The following is a 17,129-nucleotide window of genomic DNA, read 5'->3' as shown; positions in this document are numbered from 1 at the left end:
CTCTGTGCCCTCCATCTCCATTCATCACACTCTGTGCCCTCCATCTCCATTCATCACTCTGTGCCCTCCATCTCCATTCATCACACTCTGTTCCCTCCATCTCCATTCATCACACTCTGTTCCCTCCATCTCCATTCATCACACTCTGTGCCCTCCATCTCCATTCATCACACTCTGTGCCCTCCATCTCCATTCATCACTCTGTGCCCTCCATCTCCATTCATCACACTCTGTTCCCTCCATCTCCATTCATCACACTCTGTGCACTCCATCTCTATTCATCACACTCTGTGCCCTCCATCTCCATTCATCACTCTGTGCCCTCCATCTCCATTCATCACACTCTGTTCCCTCCATCTCCATTCATCTCACTCTGTGCCCTCCATCTCCATTCATCACACTCTGTTCCCTCCATCTCCATTCATCACACTCTGTGCCCTCCATCTCCATTCATCACACTCTGTTCCCTCCATCTCCATTCATCACACTCTGTTCCCTCCATCTCCAGTCATCTCACTCTGTGCCCTCCATCTCCATTCATCACACTCTGTTCCCTCCATCTCCATTCATCACACTCTGTGCCCTCCATCTCCATTCATCACTCTGTGCCCTCCATCTCCATTCATCACACTCTGTTCCCTCCATCTCCATTCATCTCACTCTGTGCCCTCCATCTCCATTCATCACACTCTGTTCCCTCCATCTCCATTCATCACACTCTGTTCCCTCCATCTCCATTCATCACACTCTGTGCCCTCCATCTCCATTCATCACACTCTGTTCCCTCCATCTCCATTCATCTCACTCTGTGCCCTCCATCTCCATTCATCACACTCTGTTCCCTCCATCTCCATTCATCACACTCTGTTCCCTCCATCTCCATTCATCACACTCTGTTCCCTCCATCTCCATTCATCACACTCTGTTCCCTCCATCTCCAGTCATCTCACTCTGTGCCCTCCATCTCCATTCATCTCACTCTGTGCCCTCCATCTCCATTCATCACACTCTGTTCCCTCCATCTCCATTCATCTCACTCTGTGCCCTCCATCTCCATTCATCACACTCTGTTCCCTCCATCTCCATTCATCACACTCTGTGCCCTCCATCTCCATTCATCACACTCTGTTCCCTCCATCTCCATTCATCACACTCTGTTCCCTCCATCTCCAGTCATCTCACTCTGTGCCCTCCATCTCCATTCATCACACTCTGTTCCCTCCATCTCCATTCATCACACTCTGTGCCCTCCATCTCCATTCATCACTCTGTGCCCTCCATCTCCATTCATCACACTCTGTTCCCTCCATCTCCATTCATCTCACTCTGTGCCCTCCATCTCCATTCATCACACTCTGTTCCCTCCATCTCCATTCATCACACTCTGTTCCCTCCATCTCCATTCATCACACTCTGTGCCCTCCATCTCCATTCATCACACTCTGTTCCCTCCATCTCCATTCATCTCACTCTGTGCCCTCCATCTCCATTCATCACACTCTGTTCCCTCCATCTCCATTCATCACACTCTGTTCCCTCCATCTCCATTCATCACACTCTGTTCCCTCCATCTCCATTCATCACACTCTGTTCCCTCCATCTCCAGTCATCTCACTCTGTGCCCTCCATCTCCATTCATCACACTCTGTTCCCTCCATCTCCATTCATCACACTCTGTTCCCTCCATCTCCATTCATCTCACTCTGTGCCCTCCATCTCCATTCATCACACTCTGTTCCCTCCATCTCCATTCATCACACTCTGTGCCCTCCATCTCCATTCATCACTCTGTGCCCTCCATCTCCATTCATCTCACTCTGTGCCCTCCATCTCCATTCATCACACTCTGTGCCCTCCATACCCTTTCATCACACTCTGTGCCCTCCATCTCCATTCATCTCACTCTGTGCCCTCTTCATCCACACACTCGGTGCCCCCTTCATCTCCACCTCTCACTCTGTGCCCTCCATCTCCATTCATCTCACTCTGTGCCCTCCATCTCCATTAATCACACTCTGTGCCCTCCATCTCCATTCATCACACTCTGTGCCCTCCATCTCCATTCATCTCACTCTGTGCCCTCCATCTCCATTCATCACACTCTGTACCCTCCATCTCCTTTCATCACACTCTGTGCCCTCCATCTCCATTCATCTCACTCTGTGCCCTCCATCTCCATTCATCTCACTCTGTGCCCTCCATCACACTCTGTTCCCTCCATCTCCATTCATCACACTCTGTTCCCTCCATCTCCAGTCATCTCACTCTGTGCCCTCCATCTCCATTCATCTCACTCTGTGCCCTCCATCACACTCTGTTCCCTCCATCTCCATTCATCACACTCTGTTCCCTCCATCTCCATTCATCACACTCTGTTCCCTCCATCTCCAGTCATCTCACTCTGTGCCCTCCATCTCCATTCATCACACTCTGTTCCCTCCATCTCCAGTCATCTCACTCTGTGCCCTCCATCTCCATTCATCACACTCTGTTCCCTCCATCTCCATTCATCACACTCTGTTCCCTCCATCTCCATTCATCTCACTCTGTGCCCTCCATCTCCATTCATCACACTCTGTTCCCTCCATCTCCATTCATCACACTCTGTGCCCTCCATCTCCATTCATCACTCTGTGCCCTCCATCTCCATTCATCTCACTCTGTGCCCTCCATCTCCATTCATCACACTCTGTGCCCTCCATATCCTTTCATCACACTCTGTGCCCTCCATCTCCATTCATCTCACTCTGTGCCCTCTTCATCCACACACTCGGTGCCCCCTTCATCTCCACCTCTCACTCTGTGCCCTCCATCTCCATTCATCTCACTCTGTGCCCTCCATCTCCATTAATCACACTCTGTGCCCTCCATCTCCATTCATCACACTCTGTGCCCTCCATCTCCATTCATCTCACTCTGTGCCCTCCATCTCCATTCATCACACTCTGTACCCTCCATCTCCTTTCATCACACTCTGTGCCCTCCATCTCCTTTCATCACACTCTGTGCCCTCCATCTCCATTCATCTCACTCTGTGCCCTCCATTTCCATTCTTCACACTCTGTGCCCTCCATCTCCATTCATCTCACTCTGTGCCCTCTTCATCCACACACTCGGTGCCCCCTTCATCTCCACCTCTCACTCTGTGCCCCCCTTCATCTCCACCTTTCACTCTGTGCCCTCCATCTCTATTCATCTCACTCTGTGCCCTCCATCTCCATTAATCACACTCTGTTCCCTCCATCTCTACTCATCTCACTCTGTGCCCTCCATCTCCTTTCATAACACTCTGTGCCCTCCATCTCTACTCATCTCACTCTGTGCCCTCCATCTCCTTTCATAACACTCTGTTCCCTCCATCTCCATTCATCACACTCTGTGCCCTCCATCTCCATTCATCACTCTGTGCCCTCCATCTCCATTCATCTCACTCTGTGCCCTCCATCTCCATTCATCTCACTCTGTGGCCTCCATCTCCATTCATCTCACTCTGTGCCCTCTTCATCCACACACTCGGTGCCCCCTTCATCTCCACCTTTCACTCTGTGCCCTCCATCTCTATTCATCTCACTCTGTGCCCTCCATCTCCTTTCATAACACTCTGTTCCCTCCATCTCCATTCATCACACTCTGTGCCCTCCATCTCCATTCATCACTCTGTGCCCTCCATCTCCATTCATCTCACTCTGTGCCCTCCATCTCCATTCATCACACTCTGTGCCCTCCATCTCCATTCATCACACTCTGTGCCCTCCATCTCCATTCATCTCACTCTGTGCCCTCCATCTCCATTCATCTCAATCTGTGGCCTCCATCTCCATTCATCTCAGTCTGTGCCCTCCATCTCCATTCTTCACACTCTGTGCCCTCCATCTCCATTCATTTCACTCTGTGCCCTCTTCATCCACACACTCGGTGCCCCCTTCATCTCCACCTCTCACTCTGTGCCCCCCTTCATCTCCACCTCTCACTCTGTGCCCTCCATCTCTATTTATCACACTCTGTGCCCTCCATCTTCATTCATCTCACTCTGTGCCCTCCATCTCCTTTCATCACACTCTGTGCCCTCCATCTCCATTCATCACACTCTGTTCCCTCCATCTCCATTCATCACACTCTGTGCACTCCATCTCCATTCATCTCACTCTGTGCCCTCCATCTCCATTCATCTCACTCTGTGCCCTCCATCTCACTCTGTGCCCTCCATCTCCATTCATCACACTCTGTGCCCTCCATCTCCATTCATCTCACTCTGTGCCCTCCATCTCCATTCATCACACTCTGTGCCCTCCTTCTCCATTCATCACACTCTTTGCCCTCCATCTCCATTCATCACACTCTGTGCCCTCCATCTTCATTCATCACACTCTGTGCCCTCCATCTCCACCTCTCACTCTGGCCCCCCTGTGTCCCGGGGGCCAGGTAGCTAAAAAAATAAAGAAACAAAAAATACTTACCAATCCAGAGGCGCCCGGGACCCAGCATCCTCCTCTCTCCTGCCGCTTGTCACTGTCTGTCGGGCGTGATGACGTCACGCCCAGCGTTCAATGAGAAGCGAGGAGGGAAGATACTGGGTCCTGGGCGCCGCCAGATTGGTAAGTATTTTTTTTTCTTTATTTTTTTTCGCTACCTGGCCATGGCACCCCTGTGACAGCACCGCGGCACCCCTGGGAGCCGCGGCGCACACTTTGGGAACCGCGGCGCTAATCATTAAAATGGTTCATCGTTGGCTGATGAGGTAACAGGAGACGGTGAGCAGATCTTTCCACCAAACTGATGCTCCAGGATTCAGGCCTCAAGCTGAAAGCAAATGGAGATGAGTCCCTACAAGGTCCCAGGAAATGAGCTTGTCTTTCATGGAGTCTGCCAATCCTCTCTGAATGGAGGCTAGCAGCGACTCGTCATTCCACCCAATCTCTGCTGCAAGAGTCTGGAATTCAGTGGCATGCAGGGCGACTGAGCGACTGGGCAGTCCTATTCTCTGAAGGAAGTTTATAAATGTGATAAAAATGTGTTGAATAAAGCAATCTTTTTATGGCCAATTCATGTAAGAAGTAAATATGTTTATTGAATTAGGTGCTTACTTGTGGCTAAACCGGATAGGAATGATCTTTCTACTTTTACCAGCTTCGTATTCAGAAAAAAATAACATTAACAACAAAAAAATGTATCTATACGAGGGGGTACCCAAAAGAAACCAGAATCATGTTCTAGAAGGCGGGGAACTTGTAGTATGGGCTTCCGCTGGTAGTTGAATGTTTGCAGAACAATTCTGAGCCAGTATGACTGCCGACATTGCGGGAGGAAGTTAGCGTTTGACTCCAGTGATTTTTTTTGTCAACGAGTTATTCAATCTTTCGCCTATTTTTTGTGATGGCTGATTCACAGGAACAACGTGCTGCTGTGAAAATTTGTCTTCTTTTTGGAAAAAATGCAGCAGAAATGGTTGTTATGCTACAACAGCATACAAGGAAGCTAAAACACAAGTTTCCGAATGGCTCTCCAGTTTCAAACGAGGTGAAATGTCATTTAACAATCAAGCACGTTCCGGACGTCCTTGGACGGCCTGAACAGGGGAAAATGTTATGAAAATTCGTCAAGCCATTCTGGAAGATCGCCGTCGGACCATTGATGAACTCGTGGAGTGGACTGGGATTTCATGGAGTTCCTGTCAGTGAATTTTAAACAAGGACTTGGGCATGAAATGAGTTGCAGCAAAATTCATGCTCCGAATATTTGCCATTAACCAGAGAGACTGACGCACCTGCCCACACAGCGATGTGTGTTAAGCAATTTTTAGCCTAAAACAACATGATACCTTTGCCTCACCCACCATAGTCACCCAATCTTGCCCCGTGCGACCTTTTTTTTATTTCTTCGGATGAAAAAAGACCGTAAAGGAAAACGTTTTGCTGATATTGAAGAGGTGAAACAAAAAAGTCAAAAGTACTAAAAGGCATCAACGATGATGAGTTTAAAAAATGTTTTGAGCAATGGAAAAAACGTTTGGACAAATGCATTGATTCAAGTGGAGAGTACTTTGCAGGTGACTGAAGTTTTAAAATGTACAAATAAATACACAATTTTTTATAAATTGATTCTGGTTTCTTTTGGGTACCCCCTCGTATATACACAGAATACATTGACTTGGAAACAATTTAGAGAATGATTGTTTTTATGGAACATGTAACTGGCATCAGGACCCCTTATTGATTTCAGTCTTCATCTCCAGTTTGGAAGTGGGCGGGGATAGAACAACCTGCAGCCAATGAGATCATTATCAGCAGCAGGAGATGAATGTGCTGGAATGTGAGGAGGGGAATGGAGGTAAGTAGGAAGTCACAGACTGAGAGTTATATAGTGGAAGTAGCAGGGTCTCCCAGCAGCACAGAGTATATCAGGAGACGAGTGATGTGTTAGTGAGGACAGGGCTGCATGTGACAGGGGCAGTGACATGATGTGAGGAAGGGAATGGAGGCAGCAAGAATTCACAGACTGAGAGTTATATACTGGATGGTGCAGAGTCCCCAGCAGCACCGAATATATCAGGAGATGTGTGATGTGTTAGTTAGGACACAGCAGTAACATGATGTGAGGAGGAGAATGGAGGCGGCAGGAAGCCACAGACTGAGAGTTATATAGTGGAGGGAGCAGGATCTCCCAGCAAAACAGAGAATATCAGGAGCTGAGTGATGTGTTAGTGAGGACAGGGCTGCATGTGACAGGAGCAGTGACATGATGTGAGGAGGGGAATGGAAGCATCAGGAAGCCATAGACTGAGAGTTATATACTGGAAGGAGCAGGGTCTCCAGCAGCACAGAGCAGTGACGTGAGGCTGCTCAAATTAGTGCTTTACTATATAAAATAAAGTTCATACTTCCAATGTGTTACAATTATGATATTAAAGTTGGAGCTAACTATACGTGAATTATATGGGGAGGAAAGTAAATTAAGTATTGTCCCTGAAAAAGGTATTTTAGAACAGAAAATCTCCTTTCCCTACTTTCATGAATACGGCTCACTTTATCTTATGTATGATTTTCAAGAAGGGATTAGTATGGACAGTGCTTCAACAGTTTAATCAAATGTCATCACTAAAGGATAAAACAACCAGATATAAGGAAGTTGTTGATAGTGTCTGAATTGCAGACTCAAAAAAAACTTGGAAGGATTTTGTCAGACATCCGCAGCATTTCTGCTCCTTTGATGCCGCTTGCCACAAAACCTCAATTAAAAGCCCTGGCAGGAACGCTTTCACAATAGATGAAAGTTTATACTGTGTGTCAGTATAACTATCCTGCGAGCAACGTTAAGCAGAAGCTCAGCCACAGAGGGTTATTTCGTGTCAGAGCTAAGAGTGGAGAACGCTGCCAGAGAATTGACATTTAAATAGAAAATCCTATACCTAAATGAAAGCGGAATCTCTAGTACCCTGTTCTCTTCTGTATTAGAGAATCATGTTTAACAAGATGAACATCGTACCGATTTAGCCAAGATGTCAAAATCCTCGTGGTATTATATAAAATAAGCGTGTATGTAAAAATCACTTAATTCTGAGAAGGGTCCAAGTTTGTGACATGTTCTAATTGGGAATTGGAAGATTCCAGTTTCCAATAGACACCTTGCCCTAATGTTTTGGGACATAGCTTCCCAGTGTTTTATACAGGGAGTCTATGGGGCATATTCAATTGTTTTGAATCCCCGCGGCGTTAAAACTATTGTTATTACGGTAATAATAAGCTGGATTTCAGCTACGGTAATAGTAAGCGAGATTTTTGGCATTTTCGCCAACAATTGAATATGCCCCTATGAGACTTATTATGTAAATACACATTGATTTTAAGTAGCAAAATTTGCATCCTCTTGTTCTTTATTCTTTATCATTGAGGCTCGAGGGCTGGTGCAGTGAAGCTAGTGGACATATGAAATTAATTATCCCTATATCAAACGTGCCAACTTTAGAAATCACCCCTCCGTGAGATCTCTAAAGCTGTCTGTGTATTGGGGGCGTGGCCTTGCTAATCATGCCATTAGGCCACACACCCTGCAATACAATACCAATTTTGGCCTATTATAGCAGAGGGCGGGGCCAGGATAACACAATCAGTCCCGCGCCCACCCACTTCACCAACTAAGTGGGCAGGATTCTTGAAGTTGCCCTGCTCTCCCGGGAGTCCAGGAGAGCTCCCGAAAATTCCGGGAGAGTTGGCAACTATGTCCTATAACAATATTGTATTATGGGCAATACACATTGACATCCCTTGGCGTAGATTCAGCCTGAGAAAAAACCTGTAGAAATAAGAATTTTTCTAGCAAAGACCATTCGGCTGTTCACCATTAGTGAATGATTTTCTTGCTTCAAACAAGTAAAATCTGAAAGAGGCGAAAATTAACTGTGACATGTAATAGCAGAAGCTGGAAGTCAGTAACCTCAGTCTTCGGTGATTTATCTCACATTAAGGGCTAGATTTACTAAGCTGCGGGTTTGAAAAAGTGGGGATGTTGCCTATAGCAACAAATGAGATTCTAGCTTTCATTTATTTAGTACCTTCTACAAAATGAAAGCTAGAATCTGATTGGTTGCTATAGGCAACATCCCCACTTTTTCAAACCCGCAGCTTAGTAAATCTAGCCCTAAATGTTTAAGAAAAAATATATATACATAGTGTAATTCTGCTTTACAAATCACTTGAAAAAAAGGTGAAATAATGATATGCTTACGTTATCCATACCTTGGTGGTAAGACACATCCAATCATGATGTTCATCTGTGTATCGTAGTGAATTCAATTGGCCAATCAATACAATGCTTATAAAATATTCCTGAATTTATTATACGTGTATTTCTGGGCAAGAAACCTACCACTATATGTCAGCTGTTTGCATCTTTCTGTTGACTACATACCTTGGGCCTGATTCATTAAGGATCTTAACTTTAGAAACTTCTTATTTCAGTCTCCTGGACAAAACCATGTTGCAATGCAAGGGGTGCAAATTAGTATTCTGTTTTGCACATAAGTTAAATACTGACTGTTTTTTCATGTAGCACACAAATATCAACTTTAAATTTCAGTGTACAAATAAGCTATCAAGTATTTGTGTGCTACATGAAAAAACAGTCAGTATTTAACTTATGTGCAAAACAGAATACTAATTTGCACCCCTTGCATTGTAACATGCAAGGGGTGCATCCTTAATGAATCAGGCCCCTTGTGTTCACTGACTTCCTATAGCTATTGATTAACTGGCAGTTTGTCATTTAAAAACTATCACCATTAATATATGTTATTTAAATTTTTTACTTATCATTTGACGGTCTGTTACTTTTCACAATGGCATTTCTATAGTAAATTAACATAAATACCTAATAAGATTTTTGACATGAAAATGGACCAAGTCCCGTTTTAAAAAGTTTTTTGTCCCCTGTGGTGGGGTTAAATCTGGTATAACTCATTTTAATATCTTTGTTTCTGGGATTATTTTTAAGGAGAGGGGTGCGGAATAATTCTCTCCTTTTATTTGGTCCCTGGTGTTGCCTCTATCAGAAGCGATGGTCTCAATTTACTAATTGATAATAATTGATATGTTTATGCCAAAGCTACTTCTTAATATTAAATAAACTATATCTGGAAATATTAAGAAGTCTTATGTTTCTATAGAATGCTGAATTATACGTGCAGTGTTTGGATAGAACTAAAGATGCTCATTGACCCCCGTGAACTGGTTTTGGTTTTGGCAAAACTGCCCTCATGCGTTTTGGTTCTGGTTTTGGATTTTTTAGAAAAAATCCTAAAATATGCTAAAATCACATAATTAAGCTCTTTTTTTGTTCCTACATTATTATTAACTTCAATAACACTAATATCAAGTCATTTGCAGTCAATTTTGACCACCTCACAGATCACAATATTATTTTTGTACACTTTCGGACAGATACTGCAGCGACCTGGCTGGATGGTAAGCGATAGAGCAATGACTCAAACACACGGCAGTTCCTAGCACATCTAGGACACATAGGCACACAGCAGTGGCAGAAAAGAAAAATGGTGCAAAATGGAATTGTCCTTGGGTCCGTCCTCCCTCCCACCCACAGTTATGTTGGATCCAAAAATCACGAGATCCGACGACGTAACGATGACGTTTTGACTCGTTTTCAAATCCAAAGAAATGCAAAAGTACCGAGCCAGCACGGCTCAGTACTCGGATCTACTAAGTTCGGGTGTGTTCGGTTCTCGGGGAACCGAGCCTGATCATCTCTAGATAGAACATGCTACATGGAGTTACAGGTTTTAGAGTGGCTAGCATGGGTCAGAAGGGCAAATGCCCACGGATATACTTTATATTTACAGTAGTGCATAGAGATTGCAAATAGAACCTACAACTTACTCTATAGGCTATTTATTGAGCCTAATTAATCTATGCACAAAATTATATAGTAAATCTGCTAAATAAAACACCTCAGCAGGGTCACAGGAACTTCACAACTGATTGTTCATCATAGTTTGCTGAAATAATTCAGCATGTTATCCCATAATGTGGGGTGATGCTGGCATGATGACGGGATTGGTGCTTTTACCTCTGGTGAAAGGATGACATCTCTCCCCTCTCAGGTATCTTAAAATGAGTTTGACATAAGTTTATGGGAACCAGTGGTGAAACTACTATTGGTACAGTGGGTACAGTGCACCTGGGCCCATGGTGATAATGGGGCCCGCTGCACGGAGAACTAGTGAGCTGTGGGCCCCGGTTCCCTCCTCCCTGCTTCACTGCTCCGGGGCCCACAGCTCACTAGTTCAGCCTTTGATGGGAACTACAATCTCGGAGCACTGAATTCTGGGAAGAAATTATTTAGCAATACTTGGAGGTAGCCAATTTGCATGCTCAACTAGTGACAGTAGATCCTAGTGAATTGATTTCACAAATATCGACAAATTGGTCACCTGCACTGTTTATAGGCAATAGGAAAACTTTGATTCAAATGTGCATATTTTATATAAGCATACACATATACTAACGAGAGAAGTGTGTGCACATATCTTATTTGCATCAAGTTAACTTGTCCTAACATAACATATAAGAACAGTCACATGGTAAGGAATTTTAAGCTGTAAGCAATAATCATAATATTTATGAATCCAGCTTAATGTGACCCCTATCCCAGAATGATTTGCATCCTCTCAGAGTGGATTAAGCCTACATCTGTTCCTTGTGCTATGTTTAGTATCTGGATTTCTTTGTTAAGTGTCTGGAATTAATGGTGTCTTTCTGAAAAGGATAATATCGTTGACGAGCGCTGCTTATGTCACACAGGTATGATCTGGTCAGAGTGTAAAGAAATTTGGTCACAAGGACCCAGGGAATACATATTCGAGCTGTGGAATATCCTGGATTTCGGAATGTTGGCGATCTTCGCTGCATCGTTCATTGCCAGGTTCATGGCATTTTGGCACGCGTCTCGGGCACAGAACTTTGTTGACGATGATGAAAACATCAAGGATCTGACAAGTGCCACGCTGCCTCCTGAAATAAAATACTACACTTTTGGTAAGCATGTTGCAACTTGTAATTTAGTGACCTTTATTGAATTTGTATATTTATTATACATTTTTTAGAACTGATTTTAGAAGTTTGTGTTGTTTTATAGTTAACCCTGCTCTCAACAGAGCATTTTCTTAGCAGCTAGCTAGAGAATGTTCATCATTTACTCAAGACTAGTTCTAAAGCTGGGTACACACTACAGGGTTTTCATCCAATAATCGGCTAAATCAGCCGACGTACGGCCGCTCGTTCAAAAGTCGGGTCAGTGTGTGCAGTGACACGATGGTCTAAAGTCTGCCCAAATGGATGATTGTCGCCTCATTTGGTTGGTGGTACCGTTTAATATTTTCGTTCCAATCTCGTTTCCGATGTGTAGTGTGTATAAACTTTCAACCGATCCACAACAGTGAGTACGAAATTACAGTCATTGCTCACGACAACATGGCTGTAAAAAGTCGCTAAAGGGACGTCCGCTCTTCCCTTTATCGTCCTAAACAAGGCTAGTGTGTATGCAGTCCATGGACCGAGCGATCGGACCATCAGTCGCATGCAAAATCGCTCAGCATAAAAAGTTGGTTGAAATTTCTGTAGTGTGTACCCAGCTTAAGAAAGTGCTTTGACCACTTTGGGTGCCAATAAGTTAGTGCACAGTATAATTACGTGTTCAAAGCTCTTTTATTGATGTCAGTTTGCCCACGTGACCTGTAATTCTTGCTGGCTTTTTCCTGTGTTTCTCATTTTGCATTAGATCTAATCACTGTTGCGTTTCGCTTGCACCCATACAATAGTTTGATGTGGAAAAGGGGGACTTGTGGGAGGGAGGTAAATATAGAACGTTGGGAGAGAAAATGGATAGAAAACAGAAAATGAGTACACTGTAATGTTTATTTACTAATATTATGCTAATAGCACACGTGTGTTGGAACCCATTAGGAAATACAATTAAATCATTTCCGAATACAAATTAATTATTGCTGAACACAGGTGGGCAAAGTGTCATCTGTTGTATTTACATGTAAAAGTATAAAGGGACGAGCACACTTAAAGGTCCACAACTACTTTCAGCTCACACTAGAAGGGTGCGACGGTGTGCAGAGAGGCAGAAATATCTGAAGTGGTTCATTGTACAAAGTGTGATGTCCAGCCTCCTTTCATTAATCGCGAGGACACATAGAGTCGCTAGAGTCGGTCTTTATTACAGAAAAATGGGTCTTCCAGAGAGAAAGGACCCCCATGCATTAGACCAGGGCCCCCCACTGTACTAAGGGTAACCTGGGGGCCTGACTGGTACTAATGAATATAACCGGTAAGATTAACAGTGGTCGGATAACGCGCACAAATCTATTTCATGGAGTCATTTTAAAATCACATAGACGGCCCTTGGTGGTATACTAAATAATCAGACAAAACATACAGATCCCCTAGGTAAGAGGTTGGAAGTATGGGAATATGGGAGAGGAGAACCTGTCTGGATGGTTGTGGTGATTACATAGAGAAAGACACTATGGTACTGAATAATCAAGTTTCCTAGTACTGGCTCAGTGCCCAAAATGTAAGAAGATGTAACATCTATTCAACAAGTACTGTATATTACCTGAGAGGAGAGAGGGCCATAGTCAGGGCTCAGAGCGCCCTCACACCAGGCTCACAGGGTTTGTGGCCCAATGTAATTGTACATGGGGTTTCCTTATTCGTGGGCCTCCTCAGCTTTAATAAGGTAGATTTCCGCCTCTCTCCTCTCCGTAAGGTGACGTCAGCACCCAGCAGACAGTTTTGTTCTGCATCTGGCTCCTTGATAGGGCTGAAGGGAGGGGGGGGGGGCTGTAGTCAGTCCTTCAGAAGGGGACTGATCAATTGATTAGTATCAGCTGATATGCCGTTAGACTGCCGTGCACCTGATAATGTTTTGAGAGTCACTTTTTAGTATATAATATAAGTTGTCAATATCCGGTGCTCAATTCATGATGATTCAGTTAATTAATCTGATGGGAATTGCAGTAATTTAAATTAAATACAATGCAACGAATATTTGAACCATAATGACATATAGATGTTTCATCTACGAGTACTAACAATATTGTAACTTCAGGAACTTATTTAATTAAGTAATAATTAAGTAATACCCATTTGATAGTAATGCGCTCTTGACATATACTTCTGTGGGTAAATGTATCGAGCTTGGAGTTTTTGGGCGGGTTTGAAAAACCAATCAGATTCTAGTTATCATTTATTTAGTACATTCTGCAAAATGACAGCTAGAATCTGATTGGTTGCTATAGGCAACATCTTCACTTTTCAAACCCGCCGGAGTACTCTCAGCTTGATACATTTACCCCCTGGTGTTCAGTTTTCCTAGACTTGTAATTTCCTCATACAATGGTCACTAATTATCTCCTTTGGACTGTGTTGGTTTTTATTGGTGGTTATATTGAAGTAGTCCTTTAGTTCTCTGGATAACCCAATTCGCTATTATTTCACTCGTCACTCCCTCAGGGACACCATAGACACACTGTTTGGCTTTTGCAAGATCTGCCCCAATATTTTATTTATATGTTTTTATTACATAAGGCACTTTTGTGGGTTTTGTTTTAGTGACGTCTGTTGCTCAGAGTGTTGCTAGAAGTGCACTCCTCTGCAGAGATGAAATCTCATTTTCGGACTGCTCAGCAAAACTAGGTTCAGCAATACGCCTACCTAGCGCTTGCTCAATCCAGCTGCTCCCATTGGTCAATGACATTTCTACTCCTGTGAAAACACCACCCTCTTATCTCCCCCAGTTAGTACCACCCTTTATGTGTCTCCCCCTTCCCTTTAGGTTGTAAGCTCTCATGAGCAGGGCCCTCTTTCCTTGTGTGCACCTTCTACTGTTCCTTCACCCTCTGTACCTCTTGGCCTGCTTTCCTTATTTTATTAAGCATCGGCCTTCTTCTTGCTGATTTCTACCATCCCTTTCACTATCTGTCCCAGATATAATCTGATTTGCTTTACCCTGTCACCTGTGTTTGTATATATTTGTATATCATGTTGTGTCTTGGTTCTGTTTCTGTATATGTAATGTACGGCGCTGTGGACCCTTTGTGGCGCCTTATAAGTCAAAGATAATAATAATAATAATCTTGCTTCTTAAATCAAGACAGTTTGGCTGCAGCATCTGCGCAGAATCACAAATCAATGCATTTGATGCCACCAGAAAGGATTTTGCACTGAGCATTGGCTATTGTGTGCATTGTAAATGTGGCAGTTAAAACAGCTTTAGATTAGTGCATCTTGTCCTTCTCTCTTCCAGCCAGAATAAAATGGCTGTCATCAGATCCGCAGATTATATCTGAAGGCCTCTACGCAATTGCTGTGGTTCTGAGCTTCTCCAGGATTGCCTATATTCTTCCAGCAAATGAAAGCTTTGGACCACTGCAGATATCACTAGGAAGGACGGTGAAAGACATCTTCAAGTTTATGGTGATATTTATCATGGTGTTTGTGGCCTTTATGATTGGAATGTTCAACCTTTATTCCTACTATCTTGGAGCGAAACAAAACGATGCCTTCACCACGTAAGTGTTTTGTTGAATTTGTTGCATTGTGTTTATAGTTGGCTTTTTCATTTGGTACTCTTTGATCTTAAAGGGATATAAACTCTATTTTTATTGTCCATTTGTATTTGTCAAATGCAAATATTAAAGGCGAATGCGTATATATAGAAAGCTGTATGCCCCCGGTCAAATTGCATGTTCTCTGAATTTGTAAATAAAAAGAAGTTAACAAAACCTTCATAAAGTATAATCTTAAACATGACATGTAGGGTACAAATTTAAGCATAACAAATGCAAACATGCATATGTACCAAATGAATTAAAAAAGGGAAAAAAATATTAAAAATGCCTTGACCCAATTTTTTTGTTTGCCCTCTTCCATTTCCCACTGTTGTGTATGGCTCTGCTGAAAACCTCGGCTGGGAAACACAATTTCCCATTACACTAATCCTTCAATTCTCACTGTTGCTTTGCTGAAAACCTCAGCTGGGAAACACAGTTTCCCATTACATTACTCTCCATTTCTTACTGTTGCTTTGTTGAAAACCTTGGCTGGGAAACAGTTTCTCATTACATTACTCCTCCATTTCTCACTGTTAGTTTGCTGAAAACTTTGACTGGGAAACACTGTTTCTCATTACATTACTCCTAAATTTCTCACTGTTACTTTGCTGATAACCTCATCTGCGAAACACAGTTTCCCATTAACATTACTCCTCCATTTCTTACTGTTAGCTTGCGGAAAACTTTGGCTGGGAAACACAGTTTCCCATTACATTACGCCTCCATTTCTCACTGTTACTTTGCAGAAAACCTCATCTGGGAAACACAGTTTCCCATTAACATTGCTCCTCGATTTCTTACTGTTGCTTTGCTGAAAATCTTGGCTGGGAAACACAGTTTCCCATTACATGAGAAGGAGGTGGTGTCAGCTGTACAAAAGAGAGGTTGCACAGCCAAATCTTTTAAATACATGCTCTTTCGACTTCTATACCAGGGGGGTATGTAGTCCTGGCAAGCTAAGGGCTAGAGGCTTGTAGGTTTACCACTGCCCAGGGCCAATAGTAGTTTAACCGTAATTTGCAGTTGATATTCTCAATTCTTTGCAGAAGAATTTACAATCTGATGGGGATTTGTTTGTTTTCTCTTTTAAGAGTTGAAGAAAGTTTTAAGACTTTGTTCTGGGCCATTTTCGGACTTTCTGAAGTAAAATCCGTTGTCATCAACTATGGACACAAATTTATAGAGAATATTGGTTATGTCCTATATGGGGTATACAACGTGACTATGGTAATTGTCCTATTAAACATGCTTATTGCAATGATCAACAACTCCTTCCAAGAAATTGAGGTAAGGATGGAATCTATCATCTGGTGTTCTATAAACTATTCCGAAAAAAAAATAAAAGTATTAATACTAATAATTATATGTTTGTTTGTCTTCATGCTCAATAATTTAGTCAAAGTTCTCCCTTAAAACCCACACTGTTCTAGACTATGAGACATACATTCTCTTTTTTGCATAAAATACGCATTTACCATACTGTGCATGAGCACAAAAAATGTGTACCCTTGTGTCCGCATGCGTCACATCTTACTACTCTTTACACTTAGAGAGGGAAGTCCAGTTTGTGGTACAATCAGAGTTGGAAGCAGGTGGGTTCTAATTGCAACTAACCAATTATATAGTCTATTTCACGCCTTTAAAAAAATATATATATATTTTTTTAAATCTAGATTAAACTGGGGTTTCTACCGCATCATGATAAGCTTAGTATCATACACTTTAAATGTACTGTATTTTTATACAGCAGACACATTTAATATAATATTTTTACATACGAGCAGTTCCGCATACACACATAATTGTGTAATTTTCTCAGGCGCATATCATGTCTGTATTTCTGCATTTCTGACATAAAATGCATCTAGCTGTACAAGAAGCCCCTAGTGGCCACATCACTTACTACAGTTACACCATTACATTTATGTGGGGGGTTAGGTCCCTATTATCATCTTTTTAGCAATACTGTTGTCTACTACCTGTTAATATACTAATTATT

The 17,129-nt window shown here is 42.9% G+C and overlaps 1 protein-coding gene across 1 annotated transcript in view; it reads left to right on the top strand.

Moving 5' to 3' along the window:
• The window catches only part of TRPC6 (transient receptor potential cation channel subfamily C member 6), a 128,949-nt gene that overhangs the window by 95,848 nt on the left and 15,972 nt on the right, over positions 1-17,129 (top strand). Inside the window, exons 6-8 of the mRNA XM_075198778.1 lie at positions 11,310-11,543; positions 14,824-15,088; positions 16,222-16,417. Of these exons, the coding sequence (XP_075054879.1) occupies positions 11,310-11,543; positions 14,824-15,088; positions 16,222-16,417 (695 nt within the window). The remainder of the gene's footprint in view (positions 1-11,309; positions 11,544-14,823; positions 15,089-16,221; positions 16,418-17,129) is intronic.

The sequence above is a fragment of the Mixophyes fleayi genome, chromosome 2 (genome assembly GCF_038048845.1).
Source record: "Mixophyes fleayi isolate aMixFle1 chromosome 2, aMixFle1.hap1, whole genome shotgun sequence".
Classification (NCBI taxonomy): domain Eukaryota; kingdom Metazoa; phylum Chordata; class Amphibia; order Anura; family Limnodynastidae; genus Mixophyes; species Mixophyes fleayi.
The sequence above is the reverse complement of the archived record's forward strand: the minus strand, read 5'-3'. Positions and strand labels throughout refer to the sequence as shown.